Source organism: Zeus faber (genome assembly GCF_960531495.2).
Source record: "Zeus faber genome assembly, chromosome: 22".
In the NCBI taxonomy this organism is placed as follows: Eukaryota; Metazoa; Chordata; class Actinopteri; order Zeiformes; family Zeidae; genus Zeus; species Zeus faber.
Genome location: NC_137209.1, coordinates 24,472,498 through 24,494,594, shown reverse-complemented (window position 1 = coordinate 24,494,594; position 22,097 = coordinate 24,472,498). Strand labels below are relative to the sequence as shown.

Genomic DNA, 22,097 nt, shown 5'->3' with positions numbered 1-22,097 from the left:
CCTGATTGGCCCAGGATCAAACCTCTCCTTCACGACGTGTTCGGACACCTCGCTTCAGTTCAGGTGTTTTTTGCAGCGTTCACAGGTCACACTCTTAAAACCACAAATAGAACCTTTGTAAAACATTATTCATCATAGTTATTCACCAGTTAAATACGAGTCCACATAAGTACATTCTTCAATATAGTTGATATTTTTGCAACATTTAGGATCATCTCCAGCTTCGTTAGACGACAACATTGAAATGTTAATTTCTTTTTGTTCTTCGTCGCTTCTTAAAACATCTCCAGAGAAAGCAAAAGTTAAAGGCTTTTCACGAGTTCAGAACTTAAACACGTTATTAAAGTTCTAAAACAAAATGGCTGCACTCGTCATGCAAAGCGAGCACCACGTAAACACATTACATCGTCGAAAACAAAATATGCAGACACGGGGCGGAGTTGTTACTAGCCCCGCCCCTTCCCTTGGCTGCGTGGCTCTAAGCCACGCCCTCTTCCAGGGTCAAGCAGGAAAGACCGCACTGATGCGATGCGACGCAAGCTCCGCCTTCAAACGGTGATTGACAAAACGCTGCTTCCTATTGGCCGGCTGCCGAACGAAGTGATAAAATGGGCGATTTGATTCTTTTTTTTTCTTCCTTGCGTCACAGAACCGCCGTCACAGGAGAACGCGGTCGCCTGGCAACCATGGTCGTCTCGACAACAGGGGGCGTGTCCAAAGCGCCCCTCCGGGAGATTTAGTTTCCGGAGTCGGCCTCGCCCGCCGCGCCCTTCATATCCCAGGTACCTGAGGGAGGGAGTGAGAGGATGACTGACGCTGGCCTTCTCCATGTCTTAGAGACAGGACATACGTAAGGAGAGGTGCCTGAACACCCAAAAGCAACACTCATCTGCTTGTGGTCTTCTTACCTGACAGGGAGCTGTTGGACTTCTGCTTGTGGAGCTTCTCTCTCTCTTTCTTCCCTTTGGGCATGATCTTCAGCTTCATGCAGCTCTTGCTGCTCGCCCTCAGCGACTCCTGACAAAGAGAGTACAACTTGACTTCCCATTTCAATGTCTCCATCTTAAAGAGTGGTCATGTGAAGCGCCGCACCTCCTCAGAGCACTGCATGAGGGGGCAGATCCAGTGGATGTCGTCCAGCTTGTGGAGCTCGGAGCTCAGGCTGTTCAGGGTGGTGTGCAGCTCCTCTTCCTCCGGGGAGTCCAGCTGAGACGTACCATTACAAGAAGAAATGAGCTTGAACACCAACTCTAGTGTCTACACCCGAAACCCGAGAAAAACAGATGCTGATGGGTCAACAGCAGCGGTCAGCGCCAGTTATTTCAGAATAATGACGAACTTCTTCCACATGCTTGTGGCATCATCTGGCGGACGTCATAGAAAAGACAAGACTTGACGAGTTCACTATGTTGCTGTGACTATTCATCTCACACTAGTCCTAGAATCATTTAAAATCAATATTCCATCTCAATGTAATTCATGTAGTGTCACAAGGTGCTGCCACTAGCTAGTGTTGGGCAGAGACGTGACCTCTCGTTATTCAGAATCCAGTTTTATAAAAGTTTTTTTTTGTTTGCTCACAAGTAATTTTCCGTCCAGTAACATTCTGGTCTCGGCCTGAAGAACTTTGCTGCTGTTGACGATTTCCACGGCCGTGCTCCGACTCAGACACTAGAAAACACAGAAAACTGTATAAATAGATGTGTACTGGTTGGACAGTAATCCATGCGGGTCCATTCATCTCGTACCTCAGGGCTGGACGGCTTGGAAGGGAAAGCCTCGCTCAGCACCAGGGCCGATGCATTGACGGCGTGCGCCAGCTCCTGCTCCACCAGCTTGTGGGTCTTCGCCGCCTCTCGGATCCTACAACGAGGCGGTGCCAACCAAACCGGGGAGTCAGAGAGTTGATTGACATACGCTGTGTTTGGTTTGATGAATCCATGTTCTTACTTGGTGATGAGCGTGTCGGCCACGATACCCAGCTGCTGCACCTGGGCACACTCCTCCTCCGTCAGGTACTCCATGGACTGCTGGGAGTCCAGGCGAGGCCGGGGCGAGCGGTCGATCTTCCTCTTGTCCTCCCACGACTTCAAGGTGCTCTCGAAGGCCTGGGCACACATGAGGGATCGACACCTTAGACCATCTGGTTGTAAAGGTAACTGCGAGGAAATCTATTTATCGATTCTAAGTATATCGGTGTCTCACCCGGTCTCTGGTGAGCATCTGTGCTCGGTTCTTATGGACGATCTTGACGATCCCTGGTGGTTGTATCCAGGCCTCTCCGTCCACCTGGACCGGGACGCCCTCCTCCCCCAGGATGGTGATCCTCACCTGCCGACACTGGGACCACGCAGGGTGCAACCGTGGTCAATACTGGGAGGAAAAGGTCAGCTGGAACTAGTGATGCACTCGTTTACGTTATTGTTGTTATTTAGTAGAAGCCCCTGAGCACCAAATGGAAGTCACTTCTCTTCTAGCCACCACTAGCGCTGTTGGCACCACGCTCCGATGGGTTATCTCCCAAATAGGAGTCTTTCTGTGTGGAGTTTGCATGTTCTCCCCGTGCTCACATAGGGTTTTCTCTATCTAACAACAGTAAGGACCCCCACCCAAAACATGCACACATCATGGTCTGACCAGCGATGGACATTTGGATCCAGGTCCCCGGGCGTCGACGAATGCTGCCCACTGCTCCTGGCTGCCCCCCCGGAGGAAGCACAAGCCAGGATGGGTGAAATGCAGAGGAAGCATTTCACCAGCACCACCCAAAAGGCATGTGCATGTGTTGTGGTGTGGTGTGTCGTGTGACAAATAAAGATTCTTCTTCACTAGTCACTTCTTGTCGCAACTACTAGCCACCCACTTCTATAAGGTGTACCTGTGCAATGCGGTGGTGCTGCAGGTTGATCACTCTGGAGACAGCCATCTGCATGCTGCCGAACACTGCCACCACCTCCAGCTTCTTATCATCAAAGGACGGAGCGCCAAAGTTCTAAAAGAATATTTATTTGTCATTGTGAAGTTTAAACATCCAGCTGTCTGTCCAAACAACCTGCATCTGTCAATCCATTCCTCCACCCGTGTGTCGCTCACATTGTCCTCCTTGGTTCCGCCCCAGAAGTTGATTCCTCCGGCATAACTCGGAATGTTGAGGACAGCGAGACCCTGGAGACTGGGAAGAGGCATGGGGACGCCATCACACTGGGGGGAGGGGGGGAGGCATTTAGTTGATCACTGAACAAAAAAAGGATTCCACGGTGTCAAAGAGCTCCCCCTAGTGGTGGAAAATGACACACTGTAAGTAAAATCAATGTTTACTTTTTAAAAACAGTGAGATCTAATTTTATCTACACTTGGTGTGCTGATACCTCCAGCTGGACCCTCTGCTCCAGGTTCTTGTAGGTCTTCTGGACCAGCTCCTTGGTTCCCAGGACGCCGTACCACATCATGTTCTTAGTACGACTACTGTGGGAGGGAGGGTTCAAATGAGAATCACAGCAGGAAGTCAGAAAGAAAAGATGTAGAGAGAGAGAGAGAGAGACAGATGATTGTTTCTGTGCAAACAAAGCTTATCATCCTTATAAAAACAGGTAAAAAGAGGCATGTCGTGGAACTCCCACAGATAAATCCATTGAAACACTGGGAAACGGGTCGAACTGAAGAGCTCCGACATAGGACGCCACCTTTCCAACACATCAGTTAGTCCACTTCCTGCTCCACTGGACCCTACTAGCCTCTACTAGCCTCCACTAGTCTCTACTGGCCTCCACTAGCCTCTACTAGCCTCTACTAGCCTCTACTAGCCTCCACTAGCCTCTACTAGCCTCTACTAGCCTCTACTAGCCTCCACTAGTCTCTACTGGCCTCCACTAGCCTCTACTAGCCTCTACTAGCCTCTACTAGCCTCCACTAGCCTCGACTAGCCTCCACTAGCCTCTACTAGCCTCTACTAGCCTCTACTAGCCTCCACTAGCCTCTACTAGCCTCCACTAGTCTCTACTGGCCTCCACTAGCCTCTACTAGCCTCTACTAGCCTCTACTAGCCTCCACTAGCCTCTACTAGCCTCCACTAGTCTCCACTAGCCTCTACTAGCCTCCACTAGCCTCTACTAGCCTCTACTAGCCTCCACTAGTCTCTACTGGCCTCCACTAGCCTCCATTAGCCTCTACTAGCCTCCACTAGTCTCTACTGGCCTCCACTAGCCTCCACTAGCCTCTACTAGCCTCTACTAGCCTCCACTAGCCTCTACTGGCCTCCACTAGTCTCCACTAGCCTCTACTAGCCTCTACTAGCCTCCACTAGCCTCTACTAGCCTCCACTAGCCTCTACTAGTCTCCACTAGTCTGTACTATCCTCCACTAGTCTGTACTAGCCTCCACTAGCCTCCACTAGTCTCCACTAGCCTCCACTAGCCTCCACTAGTCTCCACTAGTCTCCACTAGTCTCCACTAGTCTCCACTAGTCTCCACTAGCCTCCACTAGCCTCCACTAGCCTCCACTAGCCTCCACAAGTCTCCACTAGCCTCCACTAGCCTCCACTAGTCTGTACTAGCCTCCACTAGTCTCTACTAGCCTCCAATTGTCTCTACTAGCCTCCACTAGTCTCTACTACTCTCTACTAGTCTCCACTAGTCTGGACTAGCCTCCACTAGTCTCTGCTTGTCTCTACTAGCCTCCACTAGTCTGTACTAGCCTCCACTAGTCTGTACTAGCCTCCACTAGTCTCTACTAGCCTCCACTAGTCTCTACTAGCCTCCATTAGCCTCCACTAGTCTCTACTAGCCTCCACTAGCCTCCACTAGTCTCTACTAGCCTCCACTAGCCTCCACTAGCCTCCACTAGTCTCCACTAGTCTCCACTAGTCTCCACTAGCCTCTACTAGTCTCTACTTGTCTCTACTAGCCTCCACTACTCTGTACTAGCCTCCACTAGTCTGTACTAGCCTCCACTAGTCTCTACTAGCCTCCATTAGCCTCCACTAGTCTCTACTAGCCTCCACTAGCCTCCACTAGTCTCCACTCGTCTCCACTAGCCTCCACTAGCCTCCACTAGCCTCCACTCGTCTCTACTAGCCTCCACTCGTCTCTACTAGTCTCCACTAGTCTGTACTAGCCTCCACTATTCTCTACTAGCCTCCACTCGTCTCTACTAGCCTCCACTCGTCTCTACTAGTCTCCACTAGTCTCTACTAGCCTCCACTAGTCTCCACTAGCCTCCACTAGCCTCCACTAGTCTCCACTTGTCTCCACTTGTCTCTACTAGTCTCCACTAGTCTGTACTAGCCTCCACTAGTCTGTACTAGCCTCCACTAGCCTCCACTAGTCTCTACTAGCCTCCACTAGTCTCTACTAGCCTCCACTTGTCTTTACTAGCCTCCACTTGTCTCTACTAGCCTCCACTTGTCTCTACTAGTCTCCACTAGTCTGTACTAGCCTCCACTAGTCTGCACTAGCCTCCACTAGCCTCCACTAGTCTCTACTAGCCTCCACTAGTCTGTACTAGCCTCCACTAGTCTGTACTAGCCTCCACTAGTCTGTACTAGCCTCCACTAGTCTCTACTAGCCTCCACTAGTCTCTACTAGCCTCCACTAGTCTGTACTAGCCTCCACTAGTCTGTACTAGCCTCCACTAGTCTGTACTAGCCTCCACTAGTCTCTACTAGCCTCCACTAGTCTCTACTAGCCTCCACTTGTCTCTACTAGCCTCCACTAGTCTCTACTAGCCTCCACTAGTCTCTACTAGCCTCCACTAGTCTCTACTAGTCTGTACTAGCCTCCACTAGTCTGTACTAGCCTCCACTCGTCTGTACTAGCCTCCACTAGTCTGTACTAGCCTCCACTCGTCTCTACTAGTCTCCACTAGTCTGTACTAGCCTCCACTAGTCTGTACTAGCCTCCACTAGTCTCTACTAGCCTCCACTAGTCTCTACTAGTCTCTACTAGCCTCCACTAGCCTCCACTAGCCTCCACTAGTCTCTACTAGCCTCTACTAGCCTCCACTTGTCTCTACTAGTCTCCACTAGTCTGTACTAGCCTCCACTAGTCTGGACTAGCCTCCACTAGCCTCCACTAGTCTCTACTTGTCTCTACTAGCCTCCACTAGTCTGTACTAGCCTCCACTAGTCTGTACTAGCCTCCACTAGCCTCCATTAGCCTCCACTAGTCTCTACTAGCCTCCACTAGTCTCCACTCGTCTCCACTAGCCTCCACTAGTCTCTACTAGCCTCCACTAGTCTGTACTAGCCTCCACTAGTCTGTACTAGCCTCCACTAGCCTCCATTAGCCTCCACTAGTCTCTACTAGCCTCCACTAGTCTCCACTCGTCTCCACTAGCCTCCACTAGCCTCCATTAGCCTCCACTAGTCTCTACTAGCCTCCACTAGTCTCCACTCGTCTCCACTAGCCTCCACTAGTCTCTACTAGCCTCCACTAGTCTGTACTAGCCTCCACTAGTCTGTACTAGCCTCCACTAGTCTGTACTAGCCTCCACTAGCCTCCATTAGCCTCCACTCGTCTCCACTAGCCTCCACTAGTGTCTACTAGCCTCCACTAGTCTCCACTCGTCTCCACTAGCCTCCACTAGTCTCTACTAGCCTCCACTAGTCTCTACTAGTCTGTACTAGCCTCCACTAGTCTGTACTAGCCACCACTTCCTGCCCTGCTCCACCCAAAGTTGTGCTGTGGGTGTGGGTGTTACCTGCACTTCTTGGGGTGCTCATCCCTCTTGTTGTTGAACTCCAGGGAGATCTTGGCGTCGAGACCGATCCCAAAGTAATTATTCATGACACACTTTTCTGAACATTGTCTGGAAACATCAACAAACCACTGATGTAACAACAGGAAACAGCTGAATCCGTCATGTAGAAACAATAATACTACAGCCATCAGACACTCACACTGTGTCCTCGTTGAAGCCCACCTCCGTCACGGTTTCAGGTTTCTCCAAGATGGCGGACGTGGGGCTCAAGCTGCCTGGACCTGCACAGGGGGATTGTGGGTAAATGAACGCGGAAGTGCAATGAGAACAAACTCCCGATGTGATGGAATGAAGACGTGATGAGTAATGTAAGGGTGATGGAGGGATGTAAGGGTGATGGAGGGATGTAAGGGTGATGGAGGGATGTAAGGGTGATGGAGGGATGTAAGGGTGATGATGATGGCAGACTCACGGGACTCGTCCTTCATCTCTTCGCTGTTCTCTCTCTTCATGGAGGAGGAGGACGAGTTCCTCTGGACCTGGGTGTGTCTGTTCTGCTCATCCACCACTGACACACACGGACAAAGTGAGGACACAGGAAGTGTGTGTGTGTGTGTGTGTGTGTGTGTGTGTGTGTGTGTGTGTGTGTGTGTGTGTGTGTGTGTGTGTGTGTGTGTGTGTGTGTGTGTGTGTGTGTGTGTGTGTGTGTGTTGTGTGTGTGTACCTTTCTCTGCCTGCTCTATGATCTGTCTCAGTGCTTTCTTCAGGCTGTTCGCTCGGAGCATCAGCTGTTCCTTGGAGCGGTACGCCCCCGCCTCCACCCCGCCGCCGCCGCCGCCGCCTCCTCCCTTGTCCTGAGGGGGCGCTGTGCCCGCTGGCACCACCTACACGGAGCAGCGAGGGAGCTGCATGAAACCATCAGTGACAGCGACACAGAATGAGGCGTGTGGGAGGTGGAGGTGAGTGGTTACCTGAGCGTCCGCCTCCTCGCTGAGGGCCTTGACCAGCGAATCCAGCTTCTCATTCAACAGAGCGCACTGGGCAGAGATGTGCACAATGCACCTGTTACATGACATCCAAAATCACATGCTACATGCTACATGTTGGTATTATGGTCCATTGTACTTTATTATGGAGTAAAAAGAACCATGGCTCAGATATGGAGGGAAAAAGCATTCTAAGATTCTAAATATCACAACCTGACCAGTGGTGGTCGCTCAGCAGGGGGCGCTAGTGCACTGCAATCTTAGTACCAGCAGTAGTTTGTTGCTGGACTAGTATGAGTAGTAGTTTGTTGTTGGAGTAGTAGTATGTTGTTGAAATAGTATAAGTAGCAGTTTTTTGGAGTAGTAGTAGTAGTTTGTCGCTGGACTAAGGGTACTAGTAGTGGTTTGTTGTTGGAGTAGTATGAGTAGTAGTTTGTTGTTGGACTAGTATGAGTAATAGTTTGTTGTTGGAGTAGTATGAGTAGTAGTTTGTTGTTGGACTAGTATGAGTAATAGTTTGTTGTTGGAGTAGTATGAGTAGTAGTAGTATGCTACTTTTAGATTTCCTTCCCTCCTAAAGGTGCAGTGTATAGAATTAACAGAACAGTCGTGGCAGAAATGGAATATAATATTGATAAGTATGTTTTAATTTGTGTATGTATATGTATAGTGTACGTATAGTGTTGGCTTTACCTCACAATCAGCTGTTTTTATCTACATTGGGAGCGGGTATGCTTCATGGAGGCCGCCATGTTGCACCGCCATGTTTCTACAGTGGCCCAGAAGGAACAAACCAAACAGCGTCTCTTCACCGTGGGGAGGCTGTTCAGCCGGCTTCCTTGCTTGAACTAGAGGCACTAAACTCCACACACTGACTGGACCTGCATCCCCTTCCCTCTCATTGTCGAAATAACTTTCATTCACAATAAAGGTTTTGATAGAAACACCTCCTGCACCTTCAACTTGGATCCTAACCTTCACCACCACCTCTCCTTTTCTCTCTCTCCATTCCTCCCTCCCTCTCTCTCCATCCCTCTCTCCACCCACACTGCCCACTGGACACATTATACAAGCTCTTATATAAAACACCTGCACAACATGCGCGTGCATCACACGTGCTTGTTTTCTTTCCATCGTATCGTTTTTTTTGTTTTTTTTTGGCTGTTCGTATTTTATTTAAATCATGTATCATCAATACAATCATAATATAAGATTTAATAATATTTATAAATGAATAACTAAACATTTTTATATAATAAAGGTTTGAATAGGTTTAAAATGTCTGGGCCAACAGGACACAGACTAAGTGAGGACCGGCCAAAATGTCCTCACTTCTCAAAATGCCCTCAAAGGTTAACACTTCCACAGGTATGGTCACGCATGCACGTGTTTGGAAATTCAAGTTGAAATATTTTAACGATTATGCAAGCCCCGCCCCTTTCTAACCTAGCACATGCCGCCTAGAATTTAAACAGTTACTCAATAACTCAGATGCTTTATATTTACTCATGACACGGCAACCGCCACTGGAACCAGCAAGAGCCGTACTGCAATACCTATTAGTACCAGCAGGGGGCTCCGGCTCTCCTCCCGCTGTACAACGGATTACGCCCGAAAAACTGATCATTCCAATGAATAGAGATCTGATCATTTAGATCCTGCAAAAATAATAATAATAATGTAATGATGATAATATCTAACATATTGTGATTATAATGTAGTAATAAAGAACATCTGATGATCAGTTGAGACGGAGAGCAGGGTTCCTGTATGGAGCTCAGGGTGTGTCCCGCTCCGTGTTGGATTGCCGGGTAATGGGGATGGAGCAACCTTCCCTCTCCAACAAAACAAATAAAAACAGTGTTTTTATTTGAGATGGATTTGTTTTCCTCTGACTCCTAATTGAACGAAACAAAAACACGGCACCGCGTCCCGGCACCATGCACCATGTGACGCACCGCATCATGCACCACATCACGGCATCATGCACCACGTCACCATGTCACGCACCACGTCACCATGTCACGCACCGCGTCACGGCACCAGGCACCGTGTCACGGCATCAAGCACTGCGTCACAGCACCATGCACCGCGTCACGGCACCATACACTGCGTCACGGCACCATGCACCGCATCACGGCATCAAGCACCGCGTCACGGCACCATGCATCGCGTCACGGCATCAAGCACCGCGTCAGGGCGCCATGCACCGCGTCACGGCATCAAGCACCGCGTCACGGCACCATACACTGCGTCACGGCACCATGCACCGCGTCACGGCATCAAGCACCGCGTCACGGCACCATACACTGCGTCACGGCACCATGCATCGCGTCACGGCATCAAGCACCGCGTCAGGGCGCCATGCACCGCGTCACGGCATCAAGCACCGCGTCAGGGCGCCATGCACTGCGTCACGGCACCATGCCCTGGGTCACGGAACCATGCACCCCGTCACGGCATCAAGCACCGGGTCACGGCACCATGCACCTCGTCACGGCATCAAGCACCGCGTCACGGCACCATGCCCTGCGTCACGGAACCATGCACCGCGTCACACAACCATGCACCGCGTCACGGCATCAAGCACCGCATCAGGGCGCCATGCACTGCGTCACGGCACCAGGCACCGCGTCACGGCACCATGCACCGCGTCACGGCACCATGCACCGCGTCACGGCACCATGCACCGCGTCACGGCATCAAGCACTGCGTCAGGGCGCCATGCACTGCGTCACGGCACCATGCACCGCGTCAGGGGATCAAGCACCGCGTCAGGGCGCCATGCACCGCGTCAGGGCGCCATGCACCGCGTCAGGGCGCCATGCACCGTGTCAGGGCGCCATGCACCGCGTCACGGCACCATGCCCTGGGTCACGGAGCCATGCACCGCGTCACGGCACCATGCACCGCATCATGGCACCATGCCCTGGGTCACGGAACCATGCACCGCGTCACGGCATCAAGCACCGCATCAGGGCGCCATGCACTGCGTCACGGCACCATGCACCGCGTCACGGAACCATGCACCGCATCACGGCACCATGCACCGCGTCACGGCATCAAGCACCGCGTCAGGGCGCCATGCACCGCGTCACGGCACCATGCCCTGGGTCACGGAGCCATGCACCGCATCACGGCACCATGCCCTGGGTCACGGAGCCATGCACCGCATCACGGCACCATGCACCGCGTCACGGCATCAAGCACCGCGTCAGGGCGCCATGCACCGCGTCACGGCACCATGCCCTGGGTCACGGAACCATGCACCGCGTCACGGCACCATGCACCGCGTCACGGCATCAAGCACCGCGTCAGGGCGCCATGCACCGCGTCAGGGCGCCATGCACCGCGTCACGGCACCATGCCCTGGGTCACGGAGCCATGCACCGCGTCACGGCACCATGCACCGCGTCACGGCATCAAGCACCGCGTCAGGGCGCCATGCACCGCGTCACGGCACCATGCCCTGGGTCACGGAACCATGCACCGCGTCACGGCACCATGCACCGCGTCACGGCATCAAGCACCGCGTCAGGGTGCCATGCACCGCGTCACGGCACCATGCCCTGGGTCACGGAGCCATGCACCGCGTCACGGCACCATGCACCGCGTCCAAACGTCTCCCGCTGCTTCCTGCCGCTCTCGGACATTCATTAAAAGCTGAATTTTTTGTCTACGTTCTTCCCTTGTGGCTCTCAGCCCCCTCGCCCTCCACTCACCTTCCTGACCATGGCCCCTCCCCCTCCACACACCTTCCGGGCCATGGCCCCTCCCCCTTCACACACCTTCCAAATTAGGCCCCTCCCCCTCCACTCACCTTCCTGGCCATGGCCCCTCCCCCTCCACACAGCTTCATGCCCATGGCCCCTCCCCCTCCACACAGCTTCATGTCCATGGCCCCTCCCCCTCCACACACCTTCCTGACCATGGCCCCTCCCCCTCCACGCACCTTCCTGGCCATAGCCCCTCCCCCTCCACGCACCTTCCTGGCCATGGCGTCCGCCTCCTCCTTGTTCTCAGTCGCTCTCTCGTAAGCCTTCCCCACCTCCGCCACAAAGTCATTCACCGTCCCACAGAGAAACCTGGAGGAGGAGGAGAGGGATGGAGGGATGAGGGATGGAGGAAAGAGTGGGGTGGAGGGATGGAGGAAAGAGTGGGGTGGAGAGATGGAGTCAGTGGTGAATTGGAGGATAATGAAGATCAAACAATCAAGTAAACACTTCAAATGTGATTTTTATTATTCAATCACGACAAACATTAACTCACCTCTCTCTCTCTCTCTCTCTCTCTCTCTCTCTCTGTCTCTCTCTCTCTCTCTCTCTCTCTCTCTCTCTCTCTCTCTCTCTCTCTCTCTCTCTCTCTCTCTCTCTCTCTCTCTCCTCCTCCCCCCCCTCTCCCTCAGAACACCATGTTCCTCCTGTGTGACTCACTCCACGTTGCTGAACCTGAGTCATAATCCCACTCTACTCTTCAACCGCTTTCCTCTACAAACAGGAAGGTCATTCAATCCAACATGGCCGCCCATAGTGAACACACTCTGAGAAAACAAAGTACGGCCTTGTAGCAGCCCCAGCAGTACCCGCCCATGCAGCGGTTCTCAACATGGGGTCTGGGGGCCCCCCAGGTGTCCTTCCAAGGGGTCCCCAACAAAACCATCGCTGCTGAAACTTGACTTTTATTTTGTTTGTTTTGAAAATCTGGAAAAGGCTGAACCACTGATCCAAGGTTCCTCTGCTGAAACACTTGGTGCTCCTACGGGTGTGAGAAGGCCTTGAGCCTGTAAGGTACAAGGTTCAAGGTTCAAGGTGCAACGCCGTCAGGTGACTGTTAATCAATAATGGACATATCACACTTGTGCCGATAGGTTTCCTCAACTTTGTACCTTTCCAGTCTTTATGGTCTTTGCAGCGTGAACCTTGAGAAGACACTGATTAGATGCTGCGCTGCTCTCCAACACCTTCAGGTAAAATACCACCTCCACCCAACCTCCACCTCCCACCTCTACCTCCACCTCCCGCCTCCACTCAACCTCCACCTCCACCAAACCTTCACCTCCAACCTCAACCTAACCGCCACCTCCCACCTCCACCCAACTGCCACCTCCCACCTCCACTCCCTGGGGATCAATCAAGACAGACGTCATCCTGGATGAAGTGGAACGGTCGACCTCCCCTCACCTTATCCTACATTTACATTTCATTTACATTTAGTCATTTATCAGACGCTTTTATCCAAAGCGACTTACAAGGGAGAATAACATTCAAGCTACATTGCGACAGAGACATTAGTGTAACAATAAATACTGCAAGGTATTTGACTCTGGACTCTGGTTTGGGAGACGAGCAGAACCACGCCCAGCTCCTGACTACCTGGGTGTGGATGTGTCCTCACATGGCCTCAGGGGCTTACCCAGAATGCATTGCACCTACTTGGCTGAAGATATGACGTCGCTGTGTTTGTCCGAGTCGAGGATCTTGGTGAGGTGGGAGGCCACGGAGTCGGCGTACTGAGTGATGTGGACCTGGGGGCGGGGCATGAAAGGCTGCTCACGCCAAGTTGGAATGCTCTCGGATGGGGCAAACGTTCATGAAAGAAACATCAAATCCAAAGCTAACACTCCTGGTTTCTAGTCCCTGACGTTTTCTGTTTCAAGTCTCTTACTTCCTGTTTATAATTCCTTACTACCAGTTTCTTGTCCTAGACTTCCCGTTTCTAGTCTCATACATCTAGTTTTTAGCTTCTTAATTCCTGTTTCCCAGCTTCCCTAGTCTCAACCTTCCTGTTTCTAGTCCCTGTCTTCCCAGTTTCTAGTCTCTTACTTCCTGTTTTTAGTCTCTTACTTCCTGTTTTTAGTCTCTTATCTCTTACTTCCTGCTTCTAGTTTCTTCCTACCCGTTTCTAGTCCCAGAGTCTACTTCCCATTTCTGGTCTCTTACAACTAGTTTCTAGCTTCTCACTTCCTGTTTCGAGTCTCTTACTTCCTGTTCCAGCATACCTGTACAGGAAGTAGCATACCTGCAGAGGGGAGTCCAGACTGTCCTCTTCCTTCACTTGCGGTGTGTGTTTGGTAGGAACCTCAAATGTCATCACACTCCATCTGAAAACATGATCACCATGGAAACCAGTGGTAAACAAAGCAGATTCTCACCAATGTTAACTAGTTAGCTTAGCGTCAGTAACGCAGAGTGACAGTGAAACTTAAGTTTTGAGAACACACATTTACTTAAGGCAGTATCGCCATTTTTTTCTCTCCCATGCGACGCCCCTGGTCCTAGCCCCGCCCTCCTGTCCCAGTTCCGCCCCCTGGTCTCACCGGTCCAGCATCTTGGTGGTGGCCCTCTCCAGCTTCTCCAGGATCTGCAGTAGCTGGGCGTCGTCGTCGCAGAGCCCTCCCCAGCCCAGGACCCGGGCCAGGTCGTTCCCCGTCCCGAGCGGCAGCACGCCCAGCTGGCACTGTGGGGATGCACCACACCACCGAAGAGTGTTTCATACCTTTAAAGCAGCTTTACACCAAATCTGACAAACGACAACAACGGTCCCTTCAGTCCCATGGAGTCAGATTCCGCACCTGAAAGGCTGTGACACGCTGTGATAAACCCCACCTCTGTGTGATAAACCCCGCCCCTCTGTGATAAACCCCACTTGCCGTTGTTCAGGATAAACAGCCATTTTCCCCTGACATATTATAGGATGTGATGCCACCGGTTCATGCGCCGGCCACAAGGATCTGACCGTCGGACGCTCGTTTGGTGTGAAGTGGCTTCAGAGCTTTAGAAAATTATATATAGCGACAGTCTTTTATACTTTAATGAAACATCAACATTCCTTCAGTTCATGCGCACACACTCCACCTACAGATCCTGCTCAAACCCATCAAACCACGTCAGTGTCTCAGGCTCAACGAGCGAGACAGAATAGTTTCAATTCATTTCAATTAATTAAATATATTTACATTTGTTTAAATGAGTTCGCTGAATATATTCAATACTCCACATGACGCTAATGGACCTGATGCGCTTTTACATGATAGCGTTGATTAGCTTTGTCTCTAACTGATTCATTGATTTGATCATCATCAGCACTGAGCGCTGCACTCCTCCCCTCCTCACCCCACCCCCCCCCCCCCCCTCTCCTCACTCCTCCCCCTCACCTGCTTGTGCAGGTTCAGTTTGTCCAGCTCAGACAGCACCCAGCCCACGCTGCCGTCTCCTCCACAGACCAGGATACGGAACGTGACGAACTTCTGGAACAAACGCAACCTGGAGGGAGGGAGGGGAGAGGGGATTACAGGTGACGCTAAAGGTGGAGGTGGAGCTACAGGTATAGGTACGGGCGGAGCCTTACCCCAGCTGCGGGCCTCCGTTCATCAGGTCAAACACCTGGGCTGGATTGAGGAGCTGCTTGAACTTTCGGAGGAACTTGACGCCCTGGTTGTCTCCGCTCTTGGAGTTGACCAGGACCAGCAGGGGGCTGGAGCAGGACGCTGAGGTGGCCTTCCAGAAGCCTGAGCACAAAGAAGCACTGGAGAATGCTGGATTCTGATTGGTCGATGGTGTCAATCAGCGAGCGGCCTTCATATTGCTGAATATTGACATGCTCATGGTAAAGCTAGCTTGTGGTGCTCCATAGAAACTACAATGTAAGACTCTCGTCCAGTTGAACATTTATAACAGGAACTATACAAACACGTGTCTCACCGTCGGAGTCAATGCTGTTCAAGACTGTCGGAGGGATGATGGAGACCCGACACTGACCCAGTGGACACACCCTGCCCATGTGGTCCTTACAGCTGCTGTGTACCTAGACACACCACGGTCATGTTAGTTCTTCCCTCTGAAATCCTCCAAATGTCACTTCTGTAAACTTTTCAAATATGATCCTGATCTGTGTGATAAGATAGGATAAGTTAAGATAAGTTAAGTTAAGATACGGTACGTAAAGTAAGGATAAGATAAGTAACGATAAGATAAGTTATGGTTGGATAACATAAGTAAAGTTAAAATAAATAAATTAAAGTAAAGTTAAGATAAGATAAATTATGATGAGTTAAGATACGATAAGTTAAGTAACGACAAGATAAGGCGGTTGGATAAGTTACGGTTAGATAAGTAAAGTTAAGAAAAGATAAGTTAAGATAAATAAAGCTGAGATAAGTTAAGTAAAGTTAAGATAATTTAATAAACGTAAAATTAAGATAAGTAAAGCTGAGATAAGTTAAGCTAAGTAAAGTGAAGATAAGTTAATAAAAGTAAAGGTAAGATAAATAAATTAAAGTCAAGATAAGATAAGATAAATTATGATGAGTTAAGATACGATAAGTTAAGTAACGATAAGATAAGGCGGTTGGATAAGTTACGGTTAGATAAGTAAAGTTAAGAAAAGTTAAGATAAGTTAAGATAAATAAAGCTGAGATAAGTTAAGTAAAGTTAAGATAATTTAATAAACGTAAAATTAAGATAAGTAAAGCTGAGATAAGTTAAGCTAAGTAAAGTGAAGATAAGTTAATAAAAGTAAAGGTAAGATAAATAAATTAAAGTCAAGATAAGATAAGTAAAGATGAGATACATTAAGATAATTTAAGTTAAGAAAAGTAAAGTTAAGGTAAGTAAAGTTAAGATAAGTAAATACGGGATAAGATAAGAAAAGTAAATTTAAGTAAAGTTAAGATAAGTTACGATAAGCTAAGATATGCGAAGTTATGATAAGATAAGTAAAGTAATGATAAGATCAGTAACGATAAAAAAATAGTTATGGTTAGATAAGGTAAGATAAGTAAAGTTACAATAACTTAAGTTAAGATACGATAAGTCAAGATAAGTAAAGTTAAAACAAGTTAATTTAAGATACATTAAGATATGTTAAGACAAGTAAAGATAAGATAAGTAAAGTTAAGATAAGTTAAGAAAAGTAAAGATAAGATTAGGTAAATAAAGTTCAGATAAGTAAAGTTACGATAGGTTAAATTTAGATACATTAAGATAAGTAAAGATAAGATAAGTTAGGATAAGTAAAGTTAAGATAAGTAAGGTTAAGATAAAAATGAGTTAAGATAAGTAAACATAAGATAAGTAAAGTTAGGATAAGTAAAGATAAGTTAAGATAAGTAAAGTTAAGATAAAATGAGTTAAGATAAGTAAAGTTAAGATAAGTAAGGTTAAGATAAAAATGAGTTAAGATAAGTAAACATAAGATAAGTAAAGTTAGGATAAGTAAAGATAAGTTAAGATAAGTAAAGTTAAGATAAAATGAGTTAAGATAAGTAAAGTTAAGATAAGTACAGTTAAGATAAAATGAGTTATGATAAGAAAAGTTAGGACAAAGTAAGATAAGATAAGCATTCCAACATGGCGTGAGCAGATAAGTAAAGTTAAGTCTTACGATGGCCTTGCACCAGAGGCACCTCCAGTCCTGAAGCCTCCTCACGCTGCCACAGTTCTTGTCGCAGACGACGCAGCGAGCGCTGACCGGCAGGTTTCCTTCCAGCCACTGATGGGGCATGGACACCTGCGGGGGCAGAGCAATGCATTGTGGACCATCCTGCTTCCTACCGTTAGGAAGGATGTTACACAGTCCCTCCGGGAGGATTTTCGTGATCGCCGAGACAAAAATGGTTGATTTTGCAGCAGCTTTTCTCAAGTATGCAATGCAATTCATTGACTTTTATCTGTGTTTCTTTCAGTGAAACTTGGGGAAGTTAAAGGAAAGAAGCGGTGGCGACGCCTCCTCACCCCGTCCTCGTCCTCAATGATGTCGTTCCCCACCGACGCCAGCGTTGTCCACTTGCAGCTATTGGTCGAACGCACTGCACAGCGTTTGTGAGCCTTGAACTTACAAACTGTGGAGGAGACGGTAAGGAGTCAATACAGACAGACAGAGCGACAGTGAAAGAGCGACAGAGCGACAGACTGACAGAGCGACACACTGACAGTGACAGAGCGACAGACTGACAGAGCGACAGACTGACAGAGCGACAGACTGAGTGACACACCGAGCAATGGACGGACACAGACAGAACGACAGACAGACAGAAAGAGCGACAGACAGAATGACAGACAAACAGAGCGACAGACAAGTATTGCACCTTCGCAGGACAGTCCATGTGAGGTGACCCCCGGCAGAGCTTCCCTACAGACGTTGCAGAACGTGGGTCTGGCGTGAGAGCAGGCGTACCAGTTGTGCATCCCGGAGAAATGCTCCATGTTGAACTGACTGGCCTGGAGGGTGGAGGGAGGTGGAGGGAGATTATACATTTAAGTGTCTTGTGTTCATTTGATGCCATCAACTCATGTTGACAGCAAGGTGACCTCATGAGTGGGATCTGTATTTGGTCCTTTGTGGTTTACTATCTATATGTTGCCACTTGGAGATATCATACCCAAATATGGCATCAGCCGATATTGTTATGCTGCCTGTAGAACTATGGGGTGAAGACTCGGGGGCTCTGTTGATTTTCATGTGAGGAGGAGGAGGAGGAGGAGGAGGAAGAAGGTGCTCTCACCTCATATGTCTCCCACTTCTGGACGGACTTGAGGGCGGTGATCCAGTCCTCCATCTCCTTCCTGTTCTCCGCACACAGCATGAGCTTGCGGAACGGAGTGATCACCTGAGAGAGGGAGAGGGCTGAACATCACTGCGACAGCGCTTTACACTTGTTTTGAGCAGTTTTCCGGGCGGTGCGGGTCTGGCTGCTTCAGACGACCAACAGAGGATCATTTTCTGAAAGGTTTTTTTTTCTGAGTTTGTGGACGGACGCCAGACGCTGCGTTATCACTCCGCCAGACGCTGAGTGTTCAGTCGTTGGCAAAAGTCTGCTCCCAGAGTCTGTGTGGAAACGAGGAAGCTTCTGGAAAACCTTTCTGATACCACCTTTATTGACACCCATTAAAAACCCGTTCAGAACATTGTTCTGATCAGGTTTGGTAAAATTATGGTAAAATACTGGGTTATTCATAAAAGAATATTGTAAGGACGGGCCACATGACCAAATCAAATATCGCACAAATGTGATTATTGATGGAGGGACGACTGTGCTTTTATAAGATATTTATGCATTCATGCAATAAATATTATAGAAGCAATCCTTAGTAGTGTGGATATTACAGTATGAGTATTGATCAGAACAGAAGAACCATCTGAAGCTCAGGAAACTCACTGTCAATACTCACTGTCCTGCAGACATCTAACTACATCACCATGTTACGAGGACCCCCATCCCAGAACAGATCTAGTCTTAAATCGCAACATCCGTATTTTAATGCTATCTAGTCTCATATCGCAATATCAATATTCTAAAGATATTGCAATATCGAATATCGCGATATCGATATAACAATGTCTAGTGTCATGCAGCAATATTGACATAATAACAATATGTAATTCCTTATTACGATAACAATACAACCAATGTCACGATACTGATATTATAATACCTACTGTTGTATCCCAATATCGATCTAATAACAATATCTAATATCGCAATATATATATTTAACCATATCTAATATTGCAATATCGATATTATAAAGATATCTTATAGCGCAATATCGATATAACGGGTTCGTCTGGATCTACTCTGATATTGCGATATCGATTTTATAACGTTATCTAGTCTCGTATCATGATATCGAGCAGCTCTATTTTATTGGTTTATTGGCTGTCAATCAGAAGTACAAGATATTTGAATACTGAACTTCTAGTAGGTCAACACATCAGAACTGTTGTCATGGTTACCGTGAAGCTGTTGTTGATGTTCTTGGTGCTGGTTTCGGCCACGCTGGCGTCGGACAGATCCACCTCGTCAAAGATCAGCGACTGAGACCGCAAATAGAAAAAGCGGAGATGAGGAGACACAGCAGGAGGCCTTTGCAAAGGACACGCCTCCAAGGAGCAACTGTGCACCGCCCATCTGTAACACATTAACCTTCAGTCCACAACACCAAACCACCCACGACCGGCTCAAGATCACAACAAAGCTTGGGACATGTTTTCCAGGCGTTTAGTTTTTGCTGTTGTTGCTGAAGATGAAAGCAACTATTCACAGCTTCATGTTAAAGTCGCAGATTTGCCTGTTTGTGGTGAGACGCAGCGCGACGTGTCCCCCATGGCCTGCTTTCTTTTCTGTCTTCAGAATGGAGTGAACAGTGGTTCTCCACCACCTCCACCCCCGGGAGCCTCAGTTTAATCCGTTTGATCAGATTCAGTCTTTCGATCCATTCCGACCAATAACCTTTATTGGTCGGAAAGGATTCAGTGTCTCTGCTCCAACAGGGAAGCGAGGATCCAAACGTCTGGATGTTCTCTCATTGAAATCAAATAATGCTGAGCTTTAAATTGTAAACATTTGCCTGGGGACCCTCTGGGCCCTCTGGAAGGACCCCATCCTGAGAACCACCGGTCCAAAGGCCTGGTTCTTTGTGCGACTCGACGATCGGCTCTGGCCGGGTGACGATAACCTTACGGCCGGACAAAATGGCCGTCTCTTCCGTCCTCCACTATGTCCTGCCAAGATGGAGGCCACTTCCACTCTGGACTGAGGGTTAGGGAGGTGGAGCGGTAAGGCGGAGATTGGGAAGTAACTAGAGTGGACACTTCTTCAATCACTATATTGGGGGACCAGCTCCAGTCCTTGAGCCTCTGTCCTTGCTCAAGGGTCTAGGAAGGAAGTGCCCGACTGACGTGCGACATCCGGATCTGACCGAGGCCTGGCTTTATGGAGGTAATAGTTCACCAAGACTAATAAAGGCTGATGGAGGCAGAGATGGAGAGAAGGAGAGATGGTGGATGATAGTCACATGTACCTTGGAGTCCTTGGCGTAGTAGAGTGTCCTGCCTCTGAGCTTGAAGTACCTTCTCTTCCATCGCTGGAAAGAACTCGTCTGTTTCAGCAGGATTCCCTCCTTCACACTTTTCTAGAGGGAGGGAGGGAGGGAGGGAGGGTTGCTCATCTTCTGCTTGATGAGAGGCTGGATTGTCTTGTTCTCTGACGAGACACTGAATAATATTTCATATTTTGTTTTGAATTTGAGGTTGAAAACCTCCTTGTGGAGTTAAACTCTGCCTGGTTGCCACATCACGTACACTGAAACAAATGCAAAACGGAACCGGAAACCTTACGATGAGAACGAGGCCACGGGTGTGTGGTGGGCGCTCTAATGGGGTTATTATGGGATGTTTCCCCAGCAAAGGTCCTGAGATGAGCGATGTGGCTGAACAGCGCTCAGCGCCCACACGGTGCGAGGGACGGGGTGAGTTGTCCTCATCAGCAGAACACGGACAGCGAGGAGACGCACTAGACAAAGACGCCTCACGCCTCACGCCTCACGCCTCACGGCTCACGCCACACGGCTCACGGCTCACGCCTCACGCCTCACGCCTCACGGCTCACGCCACACGGCTCACGCCTCACGCCTCACGGCTCACGCCACACGGCTCACGGCTCACGGCTCACGGCTCACGCCTCACGCCTCACGCCTCACGGCTCACGCCACACGGCTCACGGCTCACGGCTCACGCCTCACGCCTCACGCCTCACGGCTCACGCCTCACGCCTCACGCCTCACGCCACACGGCTCACGCCTCACGCCACACGGCTCACGCCACACGGCTCACGCCACACGGCTCACGCCTCACGCCACACGGCTCACGCCTCACGCCTCACGCCACACGGCTCACGCCTTACGCCTCACGCCACACGGCTCACGCCTCACGCCTCACGCCTCACGCCACACGGCTCACGCCTCACGCCTCACGCCTCACGGCTCACGCCTCACGCCTCACGCCACACGGCTCACGCCTCACGCCTCACGCCACACGGCTCACGCCTTACGCCTCACGCCACACGGCTCACGGCGTGTGGCTTTAACACGCACGCACCAAGGATTTTGGAAAGACCTGCCCTGATAAAATTAAAAACATGTTTGATTGAACTGTGAACTGGACGACTGAGATGGAAGAGACAGATTGGAGTCTTTCACTCACACACATCCATGACGGAGACGTCTCTACAGCACGACCCCCCGGACCCCCCTGGACTAGTACAAACTACACACTGTACACGCTACACACACACTACACACTGTACACACTACACACTGTACACACTAAACACTGTACACACACACTACACACTGGACACACTGCACACAAATTACACACTGTAAACACTAAAACTAAACACACTACACACAGTGTTAGACACTCCATCTTATCTACGACTGTATGCCCCCAGTGGACAGAGATGTATCCTGGGTAAGAAGTGAGATATACACCATTTAATTCACCATGGAGATCAACACCCTGCCTCGAAGACATCTGTCCCCTAGCAACATTCCTGTGGAGGATGAAGGGTGGATGAGACACCTACATGGAGGTGCCAGAACACAGGAATGAGAGCAGGCGGTGCTGAGGACGC

General features: G+C 49.5%; 1 protein-coding gene and 1 pseudogene across 2 annotated transcripts in view; both read right to left on the bottom strand.

Moving 5' to 3' along the window:
- The window catches only part of LOC307247463, a 442,915-nt pseudogene that overhangs the window by 35,917 nt on the left and 384,901 nt on the right, over positions 1-22,097 (bottom strand). The gene's annotated exons all lie outside the window — the stretch shown is intronic.
- On the bottom strand, positions 688-19,472 carry LOC307247190 (diacylglycerol kinase delta). The gene is made up of 27 exons (XM_080023280.1): positions 19,418-19,472; positions 18,186-18,290; positions 17,769-17,901; positions 17,416-17,522; positions 17,066-17,191; positions 15,384-15,486; positions 15,031-15,190; positions 14,837-14,945; positions 14,000-14,139; positions 13,702-13,783; positions 13,116-13,207; positions 11,669-11,768; positions 7,669-7,734; positions 7,422-7,581; positions 7,170-7,265; positions 6,897-6,978; positions 6,698-6,805; positions 3,369-3,465; positions 3,094-3,201; positions 2,879-2,992; positions 2,206-2,340; positions 1,951-2,108; positions 1,749-1,863; positions 1,582-1,671; positions 1,093-1,206; positions 909-1,017; positions 688-786 (listed from the first exon to the last, which is right to left on the bottom strand). The coding sequence occupies exons 2-27, from the start codon at positions 18,264-18,266 to the stop codon at positions 737-739; spliced, it is 2,835 nt and encodes a 944-aa protein (XP_079879406.1). The 5' UTR covers positions 18,267-18,290; positions 19,418-19,472; the 3' UTR covers positions 688-736.